The following is a 21,075-nucleotide window of genomic DNA, read 5'->3' on the forward strand; positions in this document are numbered from 1 at the left end:
TGTGAACTCAATAGGAAAATGCAAAGATGGCATATATTAGTGATCATGGAGACAAGGTACTAAGGGTGAACATGGCAAAGTTATTTCCTAGCTAGTGTCTCCCTGCCACATTGACAGCTCTGACCACGACTTCAATTATGAATTTTGATATGCGGCTACTATAACAAATCAGTATATGCCATCTTACTATTGCTTTTTCTATGTTGAACCTATAATTTTACTAGAGCCGACAAAAAGGTCGTGATCCAAGCCATGGCCCAAGCTATTTAAATCTAGGCATCATTCATGTGGAAGCAAGGAGTCATAGTTGCTTCGACATCGCTGGGTAGAAGTCGGTGTGAACAAATGTCGGCAAAGAATTGTACCTCCTTTGATTGCTCATACACTTATAGCCCTTGTGATCAACTTATACTCTCAGAGAAGCATGGATAGACACATCTTGTGTCGATGCTGTCAAATAATGTCATAACTAAGTGATACTAACACAAGGTAGCACCTATTTAAAAAACACACACACACAAGGTAGGACCACCTGATCATCGATATGCATTAATTGGGAAAATTCAATAAGCAGAGGTGTTGGAAAAGATGGTGGTCTGCGTGGATTACATCCAGAAAGCTTGAGAACCAAAATCCGTGTAATAATCCAGAACATAGGAACAACGAAGGGTAGATTTAGAAATGGGATGTGCATTTCATCGCAAAACGGGGGAAAATTTCGCGCCTTATTGCAACTAAACCTAAGAGGGATCGAGGTTCTCTCTCATTTTGCAATTAGGGTTAGGCAATGTGAGTTAGAGTAATTTCGACATGATCTCTTTTGTATCTTGTTGATTTGGGGAATGAATTCATTTGACAAGTTATAACACATTAAACAATAAGCAATAAGCAATATAAATATTGAATTCACAATTCAAATACAAATTATGAATTCAAATGACTTTGAATTTCAAAGTGAATAATAAATACAATGTTTATTCAAGAATATAAACTTTACACAAATCAAAAGCTCATAATAAAAACTTGAGCTTTATTGATACACAACACAAATTACATGGTCTTTACAATATTCTTGATACAAGAATTGATGAATAGTAAATAGAAATGGAAAAAAAAGAAAGATTACAATATTGTCCTAAACTAAAAATCTAGACTAAATGACTTGAAGAATATCTTCATGGTCATATTCACCTTCAAAAACCTGCAAAACAAAGCAAAGACACTAGCCAGGGGATTAGAAATTAGAAATGTACAGTTTGGACAGTTAAGAAACTAGCAATGTGCAGTTTGGTCAGTTAACCAAGTGTCATTGACACTTGTGTCTGTCCAAAGGTTTGGACAGTATCAAGATAAGAGCACCAAAGAGACCAAACCTGAGCACCTCAGGGGCTCAAGTTTCACCACAGCACCTGTTGGTGCAATGCACCAACAGCACAACACCATAGATGAGTCATTAGATATGCCAGGGTAAGGTGTCCAAGCCAGAGGAGAACCACAGCAGTAATAAATAGGCAGAAACCCTAGAAACCATGCCCTGTCGACCAGAGCAACACAAAAGCAAGCCATATCCAAGAACAGCATCAAGTGTTCTTCACTGTTCTTGCTCAAGAACAGAACCAACACACAACCACTCAGCCACCAGAAATCATGGTGACCTGAGAAGATCAACCAAGAGTAGAGGTGAAGGGCTGTGACACAAACCACAAGTCTGCATAAACACAATATCTCACTCTAGGAGCTGGAACAAGGTATACCTAGTTCCTGAAAAAGATCCAATGGATCTAATCCATAAATCATGCATAACACAGTCAGGGGGTTGAGCAGATGCTCAATAGGGTGAATCATCACTTGGTTTTCACCAAGTATCATTGCTAGTCTAAAAGCCACCAAAATAGAAACCATCCAGATACAGATCTTGTGCACAGAAGCAAGATCTGATGCACACATAGCACCAATAGATGTGTTACAATAATTAGCAGCTAGTAAAGACTACACAGAAAATTCCTAGGCACATAACCATCAGTTAAACCCTAGATTTCATCACAGGCAAGCATATTGGCATTCATATCTAGTATGATCCCCAAATATGCAAGCAAAGTTGAGTAGCCACAAGCTCCAACCAAATAGGTGAGCAACCAATCAGTAGCAAGGCTACTGAGGTCACATCAAAATTAGCACCAGTTAAACTAAAGCCAAATATAGAACATCATCATCCAGAATTGGATTCAGATTCATTTGCTTGTTAAATAATCATGAACAGCAAATTCATATGCAAGCAAGTCATTTAAATCATCACTGCATAAGCAGTTCATCATGAATTAATTATTCAAGCATGAATATAAAACAGATCCATGCTATTTATTGACAGTAGCACACTGTGAGGCAACACAGCACAAGTCACTGCATCATAGCCACTGGATCAAGTCCAGTGAGTTAGGATAAGCAACAGCACATGAACACATTAAGCATAGTGATGTTTGAGCATCAGCATCAACAAGGAAAATGATTCACTTAGCCACAGAATTAATCAGCAACCAATCACTGACATTTAATTGATCAAATGGATCAATTGAATCAAGTCAAGCCACACAGATAAGCTAGCCAACAAGAAATGGTTGATCCAATGGATCAATGGCTCACACAGGAAGCACAGAAGCACACCACTGGCACTCACAAGTGTCACTGATGCACAGCAGTATACCTAGACAAGCAAGTGTAGATTGCCAGTAAGCATCGCAAGCCCATAAGTATGAACAGCATGGCATAACAAGCTCATAAGCAAGCACAACATAGCATAGCAAGATCAGAGCATGCTAGGAGAAGTAGGCAAGCAACAAATGGCATGTACAGCAAGCAAAGCAACACTGGCCAGTACCAGAGACTGGTAAAATGGCTATAGCTTGCAGAAAATGGAAGCACAGGTAGCTTAGGCAGCAATTGCAAGGCTTTGTGTGATCACAGGATCGCCAGAGAGCAGTATAACAGGAGGAAGAAGAAGCACAGTAGCTTGGGAGGCGCACAGGCATGGAGAGAAGAAGGAGAAGGAGCAGATTACTTACATGCGCCTGGTGGCAGAGGCTATGGCATGGCGAGGCAGTGCTCGCGCGGCCATAGCAGCTGCAAGACCCAGGGTAGACGCCGGCGTTACGCCGACGAGCACGAACACCACCACAGCAGCACGGCACGGAGACGACGGCACTGGTACTGCAAGCAGCACCGCACCATGTCGGTCTCAGAGGGGCGCGCACGTCGACGGCGAGGACGAGAGTTCGCCGGCGACCACCAAATCGCCGAGGCGATTCTCCAGTGGATCCAGAGAGGCGGCGATTCGCCAGGAGAGGAGGTAATCGGAGAAACCACGCGGACAGATCGATAGATCGTCTCGCGGCGGTCCAGATCTGGTAGGTGGCTAAGGCAGGGGAGCACGGAGATGGCCGGAGCACGGCGGCGGCCATGGCGGCGACGCCATCGCCACGGGCGTCGCGAGAGGTTAGGGTTAGGGCGAGCGAGTGAGAGAGACGAGTAAGTGAGCGAGGTGGGCCGCTTCGGCGCCACTGACCCGTTATGGGACACACCTTAGTGGGCTATCCCATGGGCCTTAATTCGTGGGCTGGCCCAATAGGGGCCAGGGGTATTCTGGTCATTTTACAAATAAGAAAAAGGCCAGAATTTCACCAATTTTTAGTAAATAAAATACAACTCTAAAAATCCATTAAAATTGGATTAGTGAATGAAAATTATTCTTAACCAGAATAAAATATGAAATAGAAGTTAAGAAACAAATTCAAATTTATGAATTTGATGAATTTAAAATAATAACTTGGAATTCCAAACTATTATTTCCTTGTATTTAAAAATCAAGGAAAAATATCAAATAAGTTCAAATACTTATTCTCAAACATTTCAAAATGAAATTCTATTATTCCAAGTCATTTCTATTGAGAAAGGTATTTTTCAAAGAAAAATACTCTATTCCCTATTTATTCCAAAAATATAGAGACGACTCTATTATTTCAACTCATTTTTGGAATAAAAAATGAATCACCAAGTAAAGTAGTTTTACTTTGAATTATTTTACTTTATGAGAATTAAAGTGGTTTACACATTAAAGCAATTGCAAGTTACTGCCCAAGGCATAAATCTTAACTCAACCCTAAATTGCAATAACTCATTGGGGTAAAGGGATTCAACATAAAATAATACATCAATGATTGCATTATTTGGATTTTATAACGTTGTCCTTACCGGACAATGATGCTTCTTACAGAACCCGAGGTCCAGGTTCCATCAACTGCATTGAACTGCACTATCTCGCAGTCCACAGGCAAGTTCACCCTTGCTCATACCAACTTGAGTATTTTCTATTACTTTAATGCAAAGCTATATACTTATCATTCCTGCATCGCAAATAAAATGTTACTTTCCAACTATGAATATGACTATGTGGCTGGCAATGGAACCATGGTATGTGTTGATATGGTGGAGGTTTCGTTGCATGGTTATATTAACCTAGGATTAACCACCAATGCCGTCCAGTGATTCTAGCGCCGTACAAACCGCGTTAACCATGAGATCTATAATGGCTCTAGGGAAGCCAGCCGTATCTTTTCCCTTCTGCACGCCAACGGACTGGTAGAGCTGCGGGGTGTTGGAGGCACTGCCGTAGGTTGGGATAGCCTTTTAAATCCCCATCCATTAGTGATGTTAGCTCTACGGTCTATGATGGATTGTCCAAAGTACACCGTGAGTAAAGCCGTATTATCGGGAGAAGTCTACTGGGGGTGTACGGGTGGACAAAATGGTGGGTTTGCAGTCGCGGAGAAGGCGGTGTGGGCTTGGATCTTTATACCTGGCCTCACACCAAAGGAAGTGTGAACGGGGGCAAGTCCCTGCGGATGGCAAAAAGGGTGAGATCTCTTGTGGGAAAAGTAACGCACCTCTGCAGAGTGTATCAAATTGTGGCTGTCACTCCTTGTTCCGGGAAGGGAACTGCGAACGCGACAGGAAAGGAACTCCATGAAGTTCTGGTCATCATGTGAAGACTGACGGGCATAGTTTTCATAATAAAAGCAACCTTTTGAAGAAATGATTGCAAAACATGCATTGACATGCGATTTCCTGATCAATGGTCGTAGCTAGTGCATCAAACACCTTTTACTCTTTTAGAACTTGCTGAGTACCTCTATACTCACTTTCTTTCGACACCCTTGCTAGACTGTGATCCGGAAGTGGAGGTCATCAACGATGGAGCACCAGAAGGAAGTTACGAGCTGGTCTACGAGGAACCCGATCTTACCGGCGGAGTGGAAGGAGTAGACTATGGGATAGTCTACGGACCCGATGACACGAAGGTGGAGGAGTAGTGATAAACCCTAGCATCATAGAGCCGAACAACGTAGAACTTACCTAAATAAGCTGTTGAGCTCTCTTTTATAGATGGTTATAAGTTGTAATCGTACTTAGGTAGTATCTTAGGGTGTTCTCATAAGAGCTGTGAGAATACCAACTTGTTAAGACAATGTTTGTAATAATATGTGGAGTGTTATGACCTGCAATGTTTCTGTTGTACCACTCTGAGGGATATGACAATTTGTGAAGAAGTCCCTTTACAAAGATCATATCAACGACTTGTATACTACAACATGCAGTGGTATGCTGGGTCACCGCAATCCGTGTCATCAAAACATTCCTTGTAGTAGGTGGGCATCTCGTAAGAGCGAGCAGGCTGGTCAGACGCGACGATGAGCTCCCCGTCGTCACTGTAGCTGAGCCGAAACACGGTGAGGCAGAGAGCATGGTTGTCCAGGTACTCCACGAGGCAGTACTCGCGGCGCTCCCTCATGTAGAGGAGCTGGACCTTGACGTCCGAGCCCCACCAGGGCGCGTCGTCCGAGTGGAAGACCGAGAGGTCCTCGATGCTAACCTTCTTCCACTCCGGCGGCTGGCCGCGGCGGGCTGATGTGACCCGGGACACACAGAGGTGGTAGTCAACATCGTCGTCCGCAGCGTTTCTATTACGACGAGCGTCTTCGCCGTGAGGGTCAAGGTAGAGCCCAACCCACGCGTCAAGATCGCGGTCGTAGCATGCGGGGCCCTTGAACGGAAGCATCCAGTCACCACGGCACCGCCACCGGCCACTCTCCTTCCCATAGGAGAAGGTGCCTGGCATCGCATCGCAGTCGCAGGACACGGAGACCAAGAAGGTGCGCCGGCGGGGGTGGACGGCATGGGCAGTGATGCTCTCAGAGTTGAACGGGAGTGGGGGAGGGAAAGAGTTGGAGCTCATCCGTACAACCGGAGTGGACGTCGTCGTCAATGTCCAGCTTGTGGATCGCGAAACCCTTCTCCTCGTGGTCCTCTAGCGCCACGTACAGGTGCCCCTTCGTCCCTGGCTTTGCTGCCGGCCGACGCCGCCGGTTGGGCTTTGCGCCGCCCGGCTGGATATCCGAACCAGACCCCGGCCGGTCGGACGAAACAGATCGAGCCCTCGTCCATGCTGCCGGTGGCTGGCGCCAAACTGCCGACGGGGACCTGAAGGGCGCCGGCGAGTCGGAGATCCGACGGAGTAGGCACCGCCAAGCCGCCATCGCCTGGCAGACCTAAAAACAAGACAGCGACCGGCTACAGATGGACTTGTACAATATGGTATAAATTATTAAAAAAAGCTGTAACGTGGTATTCGGTACAGTTGCGATCGGACGGCCATGGAATTTTTTTTTTTAGGTGACGGCCGTGGAATTTAGGGCATCGCAAATCGGATGCCAAATCGATCGGCTGCGTCCGTTTGCGTCGGGCCATAGACACCGAAATGATCCCCAGGTAAAGATTATCCGTGATAGACACAATTAAGATATTCACGTTTCTATGTAGAATTGAGGTTTGAAATTAGTGCAACATGTTGAAATAAATTAAACATACAAACATACAAACTACGCTTCTTGTGTCGTCGTCTTCTTCATGGAGGCGCTTCGTGCGTCGTCTTCTTCTTCACGGAGGCGCTTCTTACTGATCACCTCTTCGGAAGAGCTAGTGTCGGTCGACGGGTTCAACGAGCTTATGTCCCCCTCCGACGAGTAGTCATTGGCGTCTTTGTCGTCGTCGGTGCACGCATGCTGCGCCTACGCCTTCGCCCGGGCCCTTGGCTCCTTCTTTGCCGCCGCCGCCTCCTCGGCTGCCTCCTCCACCTCCAGTCGTCTCCACCTTGCATCTTCATCCTCTTCCTTATCCTCCTCCTCGCCCTGGCCGTCGTCGGCAACGGCCTCCCCCTCCTCCTCCTGGTCGCCCGTCGGCGGGGAGCTAGAGCTGCTCGGCATGGCAGCTCTATCTCACCAATGGCGTCATCCCGATGGCTTCCCCTCGCTATCGGTGTCCGATGGCAAAGATAGATTGCTGATGGCTCAGTCGTAGAGATGAATGGCGCATACCGGTTGGAGATCCTTAGCGCAGATGCAGGGGTCTTATTGAGCGGGGATTAATGGCGACGCAGAACTCACAACCCCCCCCCCCCCCCCCCCCCCTCTCACTATGCGTCGCCCCGACTGAAGTCAGCGTCACCCCGTTGGAGATGCCCGCAAACATGGCAAGGCCGGAGACCCGGGACTTAAACTTTTTTTTTTAGAAACACAGTACAAACACAGGCGCTCACATACACGCGCATACACTCACCCCTATGAACGCACACACGTACACCCTACCCCTATGAGCACCTCCGGGACTTAAACTTGGGACGCCACACTTATCCTTCTGTCCATCGTTTCGTTGATTACTCCTAATAATTGTCATATGTAACAAGTGTAAGTACTTAGAAAAACAGGTATACACAGTTGTTGTATTACTAAGTCCAATTGTGTCGGAAAAAAAAAAGTCAAGAAAAGTCCAATCGTCTCCAGACGCGCTCAAAGCTTCCACCAGTCTGATTGAAATACTGGTCAACAATTCATATGACCCAGTCGGTTCAAACGAGGCCACCAGCCCACCGACGCCTTCCATGACCCGCCAGGGTCGAGATGCGAATGTGATACCTTGCGTACTGCTACTCCTACGACACCCTGGAGAAATCTATTCATTCCATTCCTACCAAACTACTTGGAGAAGGGGAAAACTAAGGAGACAGGAGAACAAACATGGCGTCCAAGCTGGTGCTTGGAAGGATCCGGTCCATCGGCCAGCTCGCCACCGGCCATCGGTCGCAGCTGCTCAGCCGCCGGGACATGCTTGGACTTCTCCTTTCTCCGGCGAGCAACCGCTCATTCTGCAGCACCGCCTGTGCTGACAACGCAGTCAAGGTTGGCCATTTACCCCACAGATTTCTCCCAGGATGCTGCGTCTTTTTGTTACCCAGTTGCAGGGCAGTGTATGCTAGGCAATCATCATTTGCGGCAACCTCATGAAATCAACTCAGTTTTCTTTCACCGATCTAATAAGAGAACCCCTGATTTTTCTTCTTTTGAAGTTAGGTGTCTAGTGCACTGTTGAAATTCCAGTTACCTACATATGGTCACTGTACATACCTCTGAATGGATATGCACTTCTATTTTCCGTACATGGTTATTAGTTTGTTACTCCAACGTATTGCTTATCTTGAAGAGTTCATCTATTTATCGATGCGCTTTGCTCCTCATGGTGCAGGATCAAGATACCCTCGATAGGTTTTCAGATCCACAGGTTGCTCATCAAGATCGACAGTTCGTTCAGTTCCTGGACAGGATGCTGGACGCGATAAGAAATCCCCAGAGTCTTGCACGGATACAGCGTGAGAGGCTTCCAAATGATCTGAAAATACTGGATGATGACATATGAGGTTCTCTTACAGCAATGCAGAAGTTAAAGCAGTGTGATCTTATGTTATGTAAAGTGACTTTGAGATAAATTGTGTCAACCATGAGCATGTGAGATTGGTATTGTTCAGGTTCAGAATATGAACAAGAACATCCACAGATGTCAAAAGTATTATGTATTTCATGTTTTAATTCCTGTAACTGATTTCATTACCATGGAAGAAGCAGGAACCTGTTAAGAAAACAAATATATGGCCAACAGATTAACTGCTACTCCATGTTCTATTCAGGATATCTCAACAGGTTACCTGCTATTGGTAGGCATTAAGAGAAGCGGCTGACCAGTGAGCATATGGCCTACGGCATTTTTCCAACTAAAACACGCACATGTTTTCACAGTACTAACACCGCACCTGAAGCTATGCTTGACTACAGAAGGCAACAAAAAAGCTGTAACTTACGAATATTAATGGATGTCTCTGAGCTCGTGGAATGTTAGGCAACATGGCAAAGCCAAGGAACTTGGAAGCTATGCTTAGTGCTTAGGTATCACATGTGGGTTGTTAATTACCTTGTCTTTTCCTAAGGAAAAAAAAAAGAAAAACAAGAGCTATGATTACCTAGTAGCCAGTGTGAACTAAAACAGAAAAATCAACGAAAAAACCAATTGTGTTCCATCAAAGTTCGACCGGTGCTGTATTACCAGTCAACAAATTCATATGCCCAGTGGATTGAAATAGGGCCACCGGTGTCTTCCATGACCCGACAAGATATGATACCTTGCACGCATCTACTGCTCCACCCTGGACAAATCTATTCTTTTGCTACATGAGTACGTAGGGCACGAGAAAACTAGGAGAGGGGAACAAGCATGACATCGGAGCTGCTGTGCATGAGTGTTCGCTCTTTACCCCACATTTCTCCCAGGTTGTTGTGTCTTTTATTTACCTTTGTTGAAGGGCAAGAAAAAGTGATATGCAATTCTAACTGTGGTACAACCAATACTGATGATTTCATCTTCCAGTTGTTTCTCTTACTAAATTAATTGCTAGATGAAGGCTTTTTAATTGAGCAAATGAATGCAAACATTATTCAGAATTTTATTTCCAGCTTCAATTCCAATTATGTGGTAGTCATGAAACAAACTTGATGTAAATGGTAACAGGTTTGTTAACTATAGACTGTTTGGTAGTTGCACGTACCTCCGAAGGAACAAATACCATGTATATGTTCCTTCTTTTGATGAGTTTGCCTATTTATTAATGCTCTTTATCTGTAATGGTGCATGACCAAGATAATATCGGTAGATTTTGAAATCCACAGGTTTCTCATGAAGATCGCCAGTTCATTCAATTCTTGGACAAAATGCTCAATGCGACAAGAAATCCCCAAAGTCTTGTTGCACAGATACGAGAAGCTTCCAAAATGATCTGAAAATGGTGGACGATGACGTATGAATTAAGATTCCCTTGCAGAAATTCAGAATTAAAGGAGTGTGATCTTATGTCGTGCAAATTGACCTTGAGATAAAGTATGCCAAACTTGAGCATGCGACATTGCTCCTGTTCAGATTCAAGCTTAAAAACTATGAACCAGAACATCAGCCGAATGTATAATGTATTTCACGTTTTTTTTCTTTCAGCAGACTGATACCACGATGTTAACCTGCATCAAGCTTGTTAACCTGATTTCAAACATGCCAATGCCACAACATGTTCTATGTTTAGATAATGACAGAAAACATGGTTAACCAGAGGTGCTAAAAAAACAACAAAATGATTTTTTTTCCATGTCACTTAACAACAATGACCAGGTTTTGCACAATCCATACACCAAATACATAGATTCATCTATCCAGGATAGCACTTCTACATTTTATTCTCATATATATCATCTAGAACAGTTATGGTGCAAACATAGAACTGTGCTGTTCAAGTTCAAGATTGAAAAGCCTTGTAAGATAGACGACATAACTTCAATAGTCCGAGGAGTAAATTGTCACCATTGACAGTATCGAGTCTTCAACAAATTATACGAAATATGCTGATCAGAACAAAGCTGCGCCTATGTACTGGAGATGCATGACCAAATATATCAGCATATTCCACGGAGTCATTTGATTTTCTGTAGAAAAGTATGATTTAAAAAAAATACTCCCTCCGTCCATAAAAGGATGTCAGATATTTATCTAAATTCAGATGTATCTGTATAAACTGTGTCTAGATACATCCAAATTTAGACAAACTTGCGACATCCTTTTATGGACAGAGGTAGTATAACTTATCTAATATGAGTTAGACACAAGGAGAAAAATGCAAATAAGATTTCCGGCAATAGATCAGAGACAAACAAACAAAATAGGAGCTGGGTGCTACTGCTTCTTGATTCTTTTCAGTTAATGTACAAGCAAGTTTCAGTTAATGTGCACATACTTTTTCTCAAGCACACACTTGGTGTGTATCTTAGTATTAGCAGAAATGTACAAGTTAACTCACCACTTTTTCACATGGAAACATCAAATGTTAATTGTACTGCATCAGAAGCTTGCTTTGCTCTGTACAATAATTTGTCAATAAGGAGTTCTCATTGTTTCACCATCACATCATATAGCTTCCATTCGGAAACATTGCAATCAAATTGCCATTACCTACAAATAAGATAAAGACATTAGTGCCAAAAAAGGACATTAGCATACTCTTGCAATGGAGAAGACAAACGAACTAACTGATGTATAATTCTTCTAAATCGCCCAACCTTAGATTCTAGAGAACATAGCAACAGGATAGACAAGCAAACAAACCACTATACAACTATACATGAGTGAAATGGCTTTTATGTATCCCTTGCCACGCAATAGCAGAGAGGCATCCCATACATATTCCAGAATGGAAATCTCAACTAGCCTGCAAACTAGGCTAAGGAAAACGTAACATTTTGACATCTTATTAATAGGCTTGACGGTATAACCGATACTGATTCCTGAATTTACTATCTATTCCTCACTTTAAGTATGACCTACTGTCTAATGAAGTTTGGCATGGATGAATCAACAATATCGTAGTATGATGAAGCTAGAAAAACAGTGGTACCTTATCCAAATAGTTGGTATTTTGTATCCCTCTAGGTACAGAATGTATTAAGAACAAAGCAAAGCATATACTTGCTGATTTCTGCTAAATGATTGAACAAAGGGTTTGGAATATGAAGTGCAAGGTGTATACAGTGATTGGCAAAGTAATCATTGCTCAACCTGGTCAATGTTGTCTGGTTGCGTCATATCACATATGTCTGCACTGGGAACATAACCTTCATGTTTTAATTCTAGAAGAAGGCTCTTCAAAGACATGTAAATATCTTCAGAATCAGGGTGGCTTTTGTCTGCTGCAACAAATAAATGGCTGGTATTGTTAATATCTACCCAGCTGTAACCAGGTATCTTTTGAACTTTCTTATCCTTCATCAATCTTCTCATTTTTGACACACCATCCCATCGTCCAGCAACAGCATTGATATTGGACATGAGCACATAATAGCCAGAATTATGAGGATCCAGCTTGAATAGTTCTTGGGAAGCAATTTCTGCAAGTTCAACGTTGCGATGCACACGGCAAGCATGGAGAAGAGCACCCCAAATACCAGCATCCGGCTTGAAAGGCATGTCGGCAATAAACTGCATGGCTTTATCCAACTTCCCAGCCCGGCTATATAAGCCAACCATGCAAGCTAAGTGTTCCACTCGAGGTGCAATCTGATATTCCTCAGTCATGCACCGAAAAAGCCGGAGTCCTTCTTGAACCTGTCCAGCATGAGCACAAGCAGATATCAAAGCAAGGAATGTTACATGATCTGCTTTGAATCCTTCCTCTTGCATACGGGATAATAAACTCACTGACTCTTTAACAAGACCATGAGCCCCATAGGCAGAGATTATACTATTCCATGAGACTTCATTCTTCTCAGGCATGAATTTAAAAACACGTAGAGCCAATTCTAAGTTTCCACACTTGCCATACATATCTATGAGAGCACTCTCAGCAAACACGTCCGCTCTTATGGGGCCCTTTATGATAATACCATGAACCTCCTTTCCGTAATATATAGCTGGTAAGCCTGCACATGCTGATAGGATGGAAGATATGGTCACATTATTGTACTTTATTCCTTCCATACTCATTTGACGAAACAGATCGAGAGCTGCTTCAGGTTCCCCATTCTGCGCGAAGCTTGAAATCATTGAGTTCCACGTCACATCATCCTTAGCAGGCATATTAGAGAAGATATAATGACTAAGGTCAAGCCTACCACATTTTGCATACATGTCCATTAATGCACTCTCCAGATAACACTTTCCTTCATATGCATTTTTTAGAACGTATCCATGGAGCTCCTGACCAAGCTTCATAGCAGACATGCTAGCACATGCTGGCAACATGGTAGCTACCACGACAGCGTTAGGTTTGATGCTCAGTTCCAATAGGTAACGGAACATTTTCACCGCCGCTTCACTCATCCCGTTAAGAACATAACCCGAGATCATTGTGCTACCAATAACGACATCGATGGTCTTTGTAGCATCAAAGACATTCTGTGCCATCCTCACATCCCTGCACTTGAAATATATGTCCACCAGAGCACTCACCAAGAAGACATCCACGTGCATGCAGTTCCTGACAATGTAGCCATGCATCTCCTTCCCCTGCTTAAAACCGCTCAAATCAGTCAAAGCTGGTAACAAGCTTGCCAGTGTAACTGAGTCAGGCTGAATACCACTCTTTTGCATATCACAAAACAATCTCAGTGCATCGTCGACAAGCCCGTTCTGAACGCACCCGGATATCATCCCGTTCCAGGTTACCAGGTCGTCCTTGGGCATCAGACCAAACAACCTCCAGGCATCATCCAAGCACTGGCATTTGCCGTACATTGACACCAACGTATTAGCCACGGCCACCGTCGGTTCTAACCCGTACTTCACCGCCAGGGTGTGGAGCTGCACACCCGACATCAAGTCAGCCTCGGCGGCACACACAGAGAGAAAGCACGCCAGAGTTGCGAAGTTGGGATCACAACCGGACGCTCTCATGGATTTGAACAGCCCCACTGCGCCGGTCACGTCACCGGCCTTGACATACCCGTCCATCATCACATTCCAGAGGACGCAGTCCCGCTCGTCCATTTCGTCAAACACCTCGCGCGCGCCGCCCAGGAGGCCAGCGTCAGCATACATCTTGATCAGCGCGCTCCCGACGTACATGTCGCGGTCGAGCCCGAGGTCCCGCGCGGTGCTGTGGACTAGGCGGCCGAGGGAGAGCGCGCCGAGCGCGGCGCAGGACTTGACGACGTAGGGGAGGGTGTGGCCGTCCGGGAGCGGCGCGGAGGGGTGCGCCCACATCTTGACGAAGAAGAGCACGGCGAAGCGGTGGTGGCCGGCCATGGTGAGCCCGCGGATGATCCAGTTCCAGGGCAGCGCCGCCGCGGCGGCGGCGCGTGGCAGCGACGAGAAGACCGCGACGGCGTCGCGGAAGCGGCGCGAGAGGACGTACATGCCGATGAGACGCGTCTGGAGCGCGGCGGGGCCGTCGGCGGCCGCCAGGAGGCCGGAGGTGACGGCGCGCGCGTGGATTCGGAGGCCGAGCGGGAGGTGGGTAGGGGCGACGCAGCCGCGGAGGAGCGCGAGCAGGCGGTAGGCGCAGGTCCCGGCCGTCGCCGTCGCCGTCGCGGAGGAGGCCGCCGTCGAGAACGCCGCGTGTAGGCATTTCCTCTGCGGTGGCTTGAAGCTTCGGCGGCGGAGGAGGCGGCGCATCGCGAGCCAACGCCGGCGAGGGCGCCGCCGCGGCGAAGAGGGACACGCGAAGCGTTGGACGAAGTGTTTCAGGTTCAACTCGCACGCGGCGCTCACGTGACATCTATCCATCGTTTCGTTCTACTTCTAGTTCTATCTCGCGCTCGTCCCTCGTGTCGTCACGCCGAACGCCTCCGTCTCCTTCCCGCGCCACCACCGCCCACTGCCGGCGCTGCTGCTCTCCCGGCGGGCGCCCATGGCTACGATGTCCCGCGCCCTCGGCTCGGCGTTCGTGGGATTCACGCGGACGCCCGCTGTGCCGGCGACGGCGCCCTTGCCCTCACCATGCGCCTCCTCCGCGCTCCTCTTTCGCTGGCAGCGCAGCCGAGGCATCGGCGGCACCTCGGCGCGGCGCTTCTCTTCGGGCCGCAACGCCAAGATTAGCATGAGCCTCCGCGCCGGCATCGTCGGCCTGCCCAACGTCGGCAAGTCCACCCTCTTCAACGCCATTGTAAGTAGCCAGTTGAGTACAGAAGAACCCGTTGCTTGCACTTCGTGAGAAGGATTCGTTGGGCGGGGAGCAGGGAATTTGCCTTCGACATCGCTCTTCGGAGGAGATCTTTTGATTTGTGCATTGCTTTTTATAGCAAGCGAACTGTGTATGCGGTGGCAATGATGCTGCATTTCAACTGTTCGATGTTTTGCCGCATAGAGATGCCTTTGCCAAAAGTTGAAATAGTCTGCATTTCTTAACTTTGAAGAGTGTGTTGATGAACTTACTATTGTTTCTGTCGTGTTACTCTCACTGCATAGTCTGAGTTCGTGCAGCAGCGTGTATTATCGCAATGAGAAATGCAGTTGGCATATGCACAGCATGTTCTTCCTCGTGATAACTGAATGTGTGTTCTGTTATGAATGTTGTTAGGTTGAAAATGGGAAAGCCCAAGCCGCCAACTTTCCCTTCTGCACCATAAACCCAAACACTGGTGTCGTGGCTATTCCCGACCCTCGCTTGCACGTCCTCTCAAAATTAAGCAAGTCCAAGCAGGCAGTCCCGACATCCATTGAGCTTGTGGACATTGCAGGCCTCGTCAAAGGAGCAAGCAAAGGAGAGGTACCGACTGTTCTTCATTTTACTCCTAATGCAGCACATAGCATGTTGATAATTGTCTAGTTTATATGCGAGGATGTTCACCTAACTGTTGACTTCAGGGATTGGGAAATCAATTTCTTTCAAACATCCGTGAAGTAGATTCGATACTTCAGGTCAGTTTGCTGACTTTCTTGTCAAATATCTGGAACTATACCTTTACTTTCAATTACAGTGTTTGTCTGCACACCCATTCTGTTGGTATCCTCTTATTTTGCAGAGTTTGCATCACCGTAATTCTATCCCTTTACCTTCAGTTAAGATGTTTTACAGTGTTTGAACATCCTGCTGCATACCCTTTTTGTCGGTATCCTCTTATTTGCGAGTTGACATCACCATAATTCTCTTCCTTTACCTTCAGTTAAGATGTTGTACAATGTTTGAACATCCGATGATAGCTTTTGTTTCATGGCCCTTCTATCATTGATGGGACTTGGTCCTTGCCTCCTTGTTGTGCTTCCTCACATGTTGTCTGTTAGAACTTGAAAAACATAATAGGCTAGTGGTTTTTTGCATTGTAGGATTAACTTAGAGCCATTCGTTTCTTCATTTGATTTTCAGGTTGTGCGATGCTTTGAAGATGATGATATTGTTCACGTTAATGGAAAAGTGGATCCCAAGTCAGATATTGATGTGATTAACCTAGAACTGATATTTTGTGATCTTGAACAGGTAATTTGGGGAAAACCGTCATATCCATTTGCTTTGTATGATGGAGGATTTATGGATATGGATTTATGGGTTATGTTCATACCTTACCTTAACCATGACAATTTTGTAAAAACTGCAGATAGAGAAGAGATTAGATAAGCTGAAGAAGAGCAAAACAAAAGATGCTCAAGTGAAAGTGAAGGTAAGATAAGTTATATTCATGTTGTACCATTATTTGGTGGGTTTTGTTCTAGATTCCAACAGTTTGCACTTCTCAGGAAGATGCAGAACGGTCAGGATTGGAGAAGATTCTGAAGGCACTTCTGGATGGAAAGCCTGCAAGATCTGTTGATTTGGCTGACCATGAAAAAGAAGCTGTACAACATCTTTATCTGCTAACTATGAAGCCTGTCATTTATGTTGCTAATGTAGCAGAATCTGATCTTGCTGAACCTGATAAAAATCCCCATGTCAAAGAGGTGGCCAAACTAGCATCAGAGTTGCAATCCGGCATTGTTACAATATCAGCTCAGGTTTGTGATAACTGGTAGCATCTGCATTGACCTAGGCATCAGTAAATTTTACATAATTTATTATCTATGTAAACTAACAAAACTGTGGAGTTACATACCAGGTTGAGGCTGAGCTGTCTGAACTACCATTAGAAGAGAGAGTAGAGTACCTAAATTCTCTTGACGTTACTGAAAGTGGGCTTGGCAATTTGGTAAAAGCAACGTATAACCTTTTGGGCTTAAGAACATATTTCACGACTGGAGAGCAGGTGAATCTCTTGTGCTGTTAAAGATATTTTATCCGTCAGCTATTGATCCTAACTTTCAAATCCATTTTTTCTTTTGTCAGGAAACAAAAGCTTGGACCATTCTTGCAGGTTCTTTTCATCATCCTCACAGTGTTGTTGCTAATTTATTAGCTACTGTTGGAACTGCCTTATGTTTTTTTTACCAGAGGCACAAACTTTTAACTATGTGTTGTCTTGGATGTTACTGTTATAGGCATGACTGCACCTCAAGCAGCCGGAGTTATCCATAGTGACTTTCAGAAAGGCTTCATTAGAGCTGAAACTGTGAGTTCTATGATCATAAATGTTAACTAACTAAATTTTGATCTGCATTCTTGAGTTCTACAATAGCAAAAGATAACTGCATATATTTTCATGTACTATGCTATTATTTTCTGGTATTTTCTATATAATAATTTGACAATGGTCTCATACCATGGCTCAGGTATCTTATGATGATTTTGTTGCGGCGGGTTCTCTTGGAGTAGCAAGAGAAAAGGGAGTGGTAACGATATCTGATCTTCTGTGACTAAATATTAACTCTTGAAAAACAAAAGAAAATGTGTTTATTTCTTGTCTCTCTGTTACTGCAGCTGAGGTTGGAAGGGAAGGAATATGTGGTGCAGGAAGGAGATGTGATGCTTTTCCGATTCAATGTCTAACAATAATAGCCTGCTAAAATTATCAATATACACTCGAGTTTCTACAAGCTTAAGGCAAAACAAAATTTGATTAGAACATGAGATTTTGTCTTTTGAGACACCAACTTTCTGTGAACTCGGCAGTCAGCATTGTAACATTTTTCAGAGAAAAATAAATACTGATTCATTGTTTCATTTCTGTGTGACATCTCCAGACACCTAATAGGTTGATCTGCAGCGTAACTTGTCTTGAGTTGCTCTAAAGAATATATAGATCACTTTATATGATTTTTATTTACTCCTCCATCCTGAAATGTAAGAGGCATACACATTCTAAGATTGAACTTTGACCGTTAATTAGATCAACAATGTAGTTATGTTTCTCATAAGTTATACCATTGAATTTATATTAGAAAGAAGCTTCATATGGTATATTTTCGGTGGTACATAACCCCATGTACTATTGGTCTAATCAATGGTCAAAGTAAATGGTGGCACAAAACAGCTTCCTCCCTAAATCCCACCTTGCTGCAGAAATGGTGCATCAAGTTTAGTTTTGAAATCTGTGACATGTTAGATGCATCATGTACAATGGTGTCAATGTTTATTAGAGTTAAATTTGGATTTCGAATTTAGCAAGATGGTAGGTACATATGTCGTCAATGACGTGATTTGTCTGCAATCTCTTAATGGCTTCTTCAGATAATATTTTTTAACAAAAATAAATCAAAAGGACAAATAATAAAGAGGCAAAGTAAAGAGTGGCAAAAAAATAGAAATAAAAGTAAATGGAGGCAAATTGTATAGTGCCAAAATAAAGCAGGGCAAAAACTAAAAGTCCCTAAAATATAAATGATAGCTAGATAGAGGCGAATATGATTCGTTAGTCTGCAAAAATGGTCATCGATAAAAAAAATATGTATTTATAATTAACCAATTGAAACATCGATCCATTTTATGCACCCTTGCGTGGTTACATTTTCCGGGCCAATGGTCATTACCATTTCTCTTTTCTTGCACATCCATATATGCACACGAGAACAACACAGCAGGAGTCATGACTGAAAAAATAATGGTAGATTGGGAGAAAATAAAATGTACTATGAAAGTAAATGTTGCAAGTTTATCTAAATTTAAATATATCTAATAGTGTATAGATATGTTTGAATTTAGGTAAATCTTCGATATGCTTTTATGAAAGGGGGAGTATGTGTGAAATCACCGTCCCACAATACCGTACATGTGCAATAGCACACCCTCGGGATTTTGCTTTTTGGATGATGTGCGTTGGTGTACCGTCAGTGAGTATGACCTTGTTCTTGGTCACCCCTTCATCGTAGGTACAGCGAGTTGTCGCTAGAAAGGTGGCTTCAAATTGATCTTTATATTCCCCTGTGAGGCATTACGAATAATTTAATAAAGCAAAGAGTTGTGTGCATTCATTGGGTACAGAGACTGAGGCTATGCTCCTTTATCTATAGAAAACATGTGTAAAATGTGTAGAGGCACAATCCTCAATGTTCCCTTATCACGTCACCTATTAGTATTTATGCCAGTTTGCTTCCGGTGTCAGCACTGTGAAGGGAGTTAGCAAAACTCCGCCCATGCCTAGCTCGCTTGTCCAGCCCTAATTGTCAGTGACAGTTCACCCACGCTCGTGCTTACGTTGATTTGTTTGTGCCTCCTCTGATTCGTCTACATGTCCGTGAACTCATTGTCATGCTAACAGCCACGCCGCCATCAACAATGATGAATACAAGCCATGTTTGTTTTCCTCATGTCTCCCACTCCGAAATACTTTCTTTATGTATCTATATAGTGATAACCAACACTTAGTCGAAGCTTCAGAAACATGGGCAAAAGTCTAACATGATTTGACATCACGAAAGGAACATAACGCTAGCTGATTAGTTGCTTCTACCGTGGTACACTGCTACTTACCAACAGAGAAACTGAGAGGAGAGGACACGAGTGGATTCACAAGACGATGATGCTTGGCCTTATGTATTTTTAGGCCCAAGGTAAGTGGTTCTCCTCTTGGCTTACACGGGGATTTGTCATTGTTTCCCTCCAAAATACTAGTATATATGGACAGAGGAACCTGGAGACAACATCAGAGGAGTCATGAGTGAAATATTACTTGGTACTAGATCTGATCAAGTGAAATGTACTTATGTACTATGAAAATCATGGAAGGATCCCAATAGCATGTGTGAAATTAACTAGCACAATCTGTGCACATATATTATTGTGAGGATCACATGAAAGTTTGGCACAATTTTTCAGATAGTTCATAAATTCCAGACAAGGAGGTGCATTTTCTCTCCTCTGTCACGTACAATATAGTGTCAATGACGTGATTTGTCAGTAGTCTCTTAGCTCTTCTTCAGTTAAAAAAATATAACGAAAATAAGTTAAAAGGACTAATAATAAAGAGGCAAAGGTATGCGTCCTTCGGCAGCGTGGCTTCGGCAACCGTTGGATCAGGTGGATCCTGCTCCTGCTCCGATCGGCATCTACCAAGGTGCTGGTCAACGGATATGCCGGCGATGCCTTCCGTCATGCCCGGGGGCTCCGGCAGGGCGACCCCCTGTCTCCTCTCCTATTCGTCATCGTCATGGACGCTCTGGCGGGCATGTTCCGCCTTGCGGAGCAGCTTGGCGTCCTTGAAAGCCTGCGGCTAGCGGGGATCAAGCACCGGATCTCGCTCTACGCCGACGATCTGGTGGTGTTCGCAAGACCGGAGCCCCGTGATCTCCAAGCAGTGCACGCCATCCTACGCTGTTTTGGTGGCGCCTCAGGGCTTCACGTCAACCTTGCCAAGAGTGCGGCCGCCCCCATCCGCTGCTCTAGCGCCATGGTAGACAACATTGCCCCGGACATTGCCTGCCCCTTGATGCAGTTTCCTAGCGTCTATCTCGGGTTGCCGCTCTCCATCGGACGGCTACGTAAAGGCGACCTGGAGCTTGTTCTGGACAAACTCGCTGCCAAATTGCCCCATTGGAAGGCCAGGCTCCTCACGAAGGAAGGCAGGGTCACCTACGTGCATGCGATCATGACTGCCTCCGTAGTGTATCAACTGCTTGCGCTCGACATGGAGCCCTGGTTTCTTCAGGCAGTGGATAAACAGCGTCGGGATTTCTTCTGGGCGGGCGACCGCGACTCCAGCGCTGGGCGCTGCCTCGTTGCCTGGGACCTTGTCTGCAGACCAAAACACCTGGGAGGCCTGGGGTTCCACAACCTGGCTATGCTCAACTCGGCGCTACGGGCTAAGT

The 21,075-nt window shown here is 44.7% G+C and overlaps 3 protein-coding genes across 10 annotated transcripts; 2 read left to right on the top strand and 1 right to left on the bottom strand.

Moving 5' to 3' along the window:
* Nucleotides 1-7,953: 7,953 nt before the first annotated feature.
* Nucleotides 7,954-9,025, top strand: LOC127292577 (uncharacterized). The gene is made up of 2 exons (XM_051321999.1): nucleotides 7,954-8,285; nucleotides 8,629-9,025. Exons 1-2 carry the CDS (start codon nucleotides 8,124-8,126, stop codon nucleotides 8,797-8,799), a joined length of 333 nt encoding a protein of 110 aa, XP_051177959.1. The 5' UTR covers nucleotides 7,954-8,123; the 3' UTR covers nucleotides 8,800-9,025.
* LOC127292575 (pentatricopeptide repeat-containing protein At4g21300) lies at nucleotides 8,388-14,691 on the bottom strand. 8 transcript variants are annotated; one of them, XR_007845215.1, is made up of 5 exons: nucleotides 12,028-14,691; nucleotides 11,273-11,424; nucleotides 10,298-10,442; nucleotides 9,980-10,207; nucleotides 8,388-8,772 (listed from the first exon to the last, which is right to left on the bottom strand). XR_007845215.1 is itself a non-coding variant. In XM_051321997.1 (2 exons), the coding sequence occupies exons 1-2, from the start codon at nucleotides 14,689-14,691 to the stop codon at nucleotides 11,410-11,412; spliced, it is 2,679 nt and encodes an 892-aa protein (XP_051177957.1). In that variant the 3' UTR covers nucleotides 11,121-11,409. The 8 variants fall into 8 exon arrangements, 1 of the variants encoding a protein (XP_051177957.1); XR_007845214.1 differs by having other exon boundaries at nucleotides 8,388-8,781; XR_011742476.1 differs by having other exon boundaries at nucleotides 8,388-8,781; nucleotides 10,298-10,461.
* A 19-nt stretch (nucleotides 14,692-14,710) lies between these two features.
* Nucleotides 14,711-17,995, top strand: LOC127292576 (uncharacterized). The gene is made up of 11 exons (XM_051321998.2): nucleotides 14,711-15,070; nucleotides 15,485-15,673; nucleotides 15,772-15,825; nucleotides 16,271-16,381; nucleotides 16,500-16,562; nucleotides 16,639-16,893; nucleotides 16,995-17,141; nucleotides 17,222-17,249; nucleotides 17,374-17,444; nucleotides 17,605-17,664; nucleotides 17,753-17,995. The coding sequence occupies exons 1-11, from the start codon at nucleotides 14,816-14,818 to the stop codon at nucleotides 17,819-17,821; spliced, it is 1,302 nt and encodes a 433-aa protein (XP_051177958.1). The 5' UTR covers nucleotides 14,711-14,815; the 3' UTR covers nucleotides 17,822-17,995.
* The last annotated feature ends 3,080 nt before the right edge of the window (nucleotides 17,996-21,075 follow it).

This window comes from Lolium perenne, chromosome 4 (genome assembly GCF_019359855.2).
Source record: "Lolium perenne isolate Kyuss_39 chromosome 4, Kyuss_2.0, whole genome shotgun sequence".
Lineage (NCBI taxonomy): Eukaryota > Viridiplantae > Streptophyta > Magnoliopsida > Poales > Poaceae > Lolium > Lolium perenne.

Bases quoted from the DNA above. Each gene is read 5' to 3' on its own strand.
- LOC127292576 (XM_051321998.2), top strand. From the start codon at position 14,816: ATGGCTACGATGTCCCGCGCCCTCGGCTCGGCGTTCGTGGGATTCACG. The intron at 16,894-16,994 runs GTTTGTGATAAC...GTTACATACCAG, and splicing joins TTGTTACAATATCAGCTCAG to GTTGAGGCTGAGCTGTCTGA. The intron at 17,250-17,373 runs GTTCTTTTCATC...TTACTGTTATAG, and splicing joins AGCTTGGACCATTCTTGCAG to GCATGACTGCACCTCAAGCA.
- LOC127292577 (XM_051321999.1), top strand. From the start codon at position 8,124: ATGGCGTCCAAGCTGGTGCTTGGAAGGATCCGGTCCATCGGCCAGCTC. The intron at 8,286-8,628 runs GTTGGCCATTTA...CTCATGGTGCAG, and splicing joins GTGCTGACAACGCAGTCAAG to GATCAAGATACCCTCGATAG.
- LOC127292575 (XM_051321997.1), bottom strand. From the start codon at position 14,691: ATGGATAGATGTCACGTGAGCGCCGCGTGCGAGTTGAACCTGAAACAC.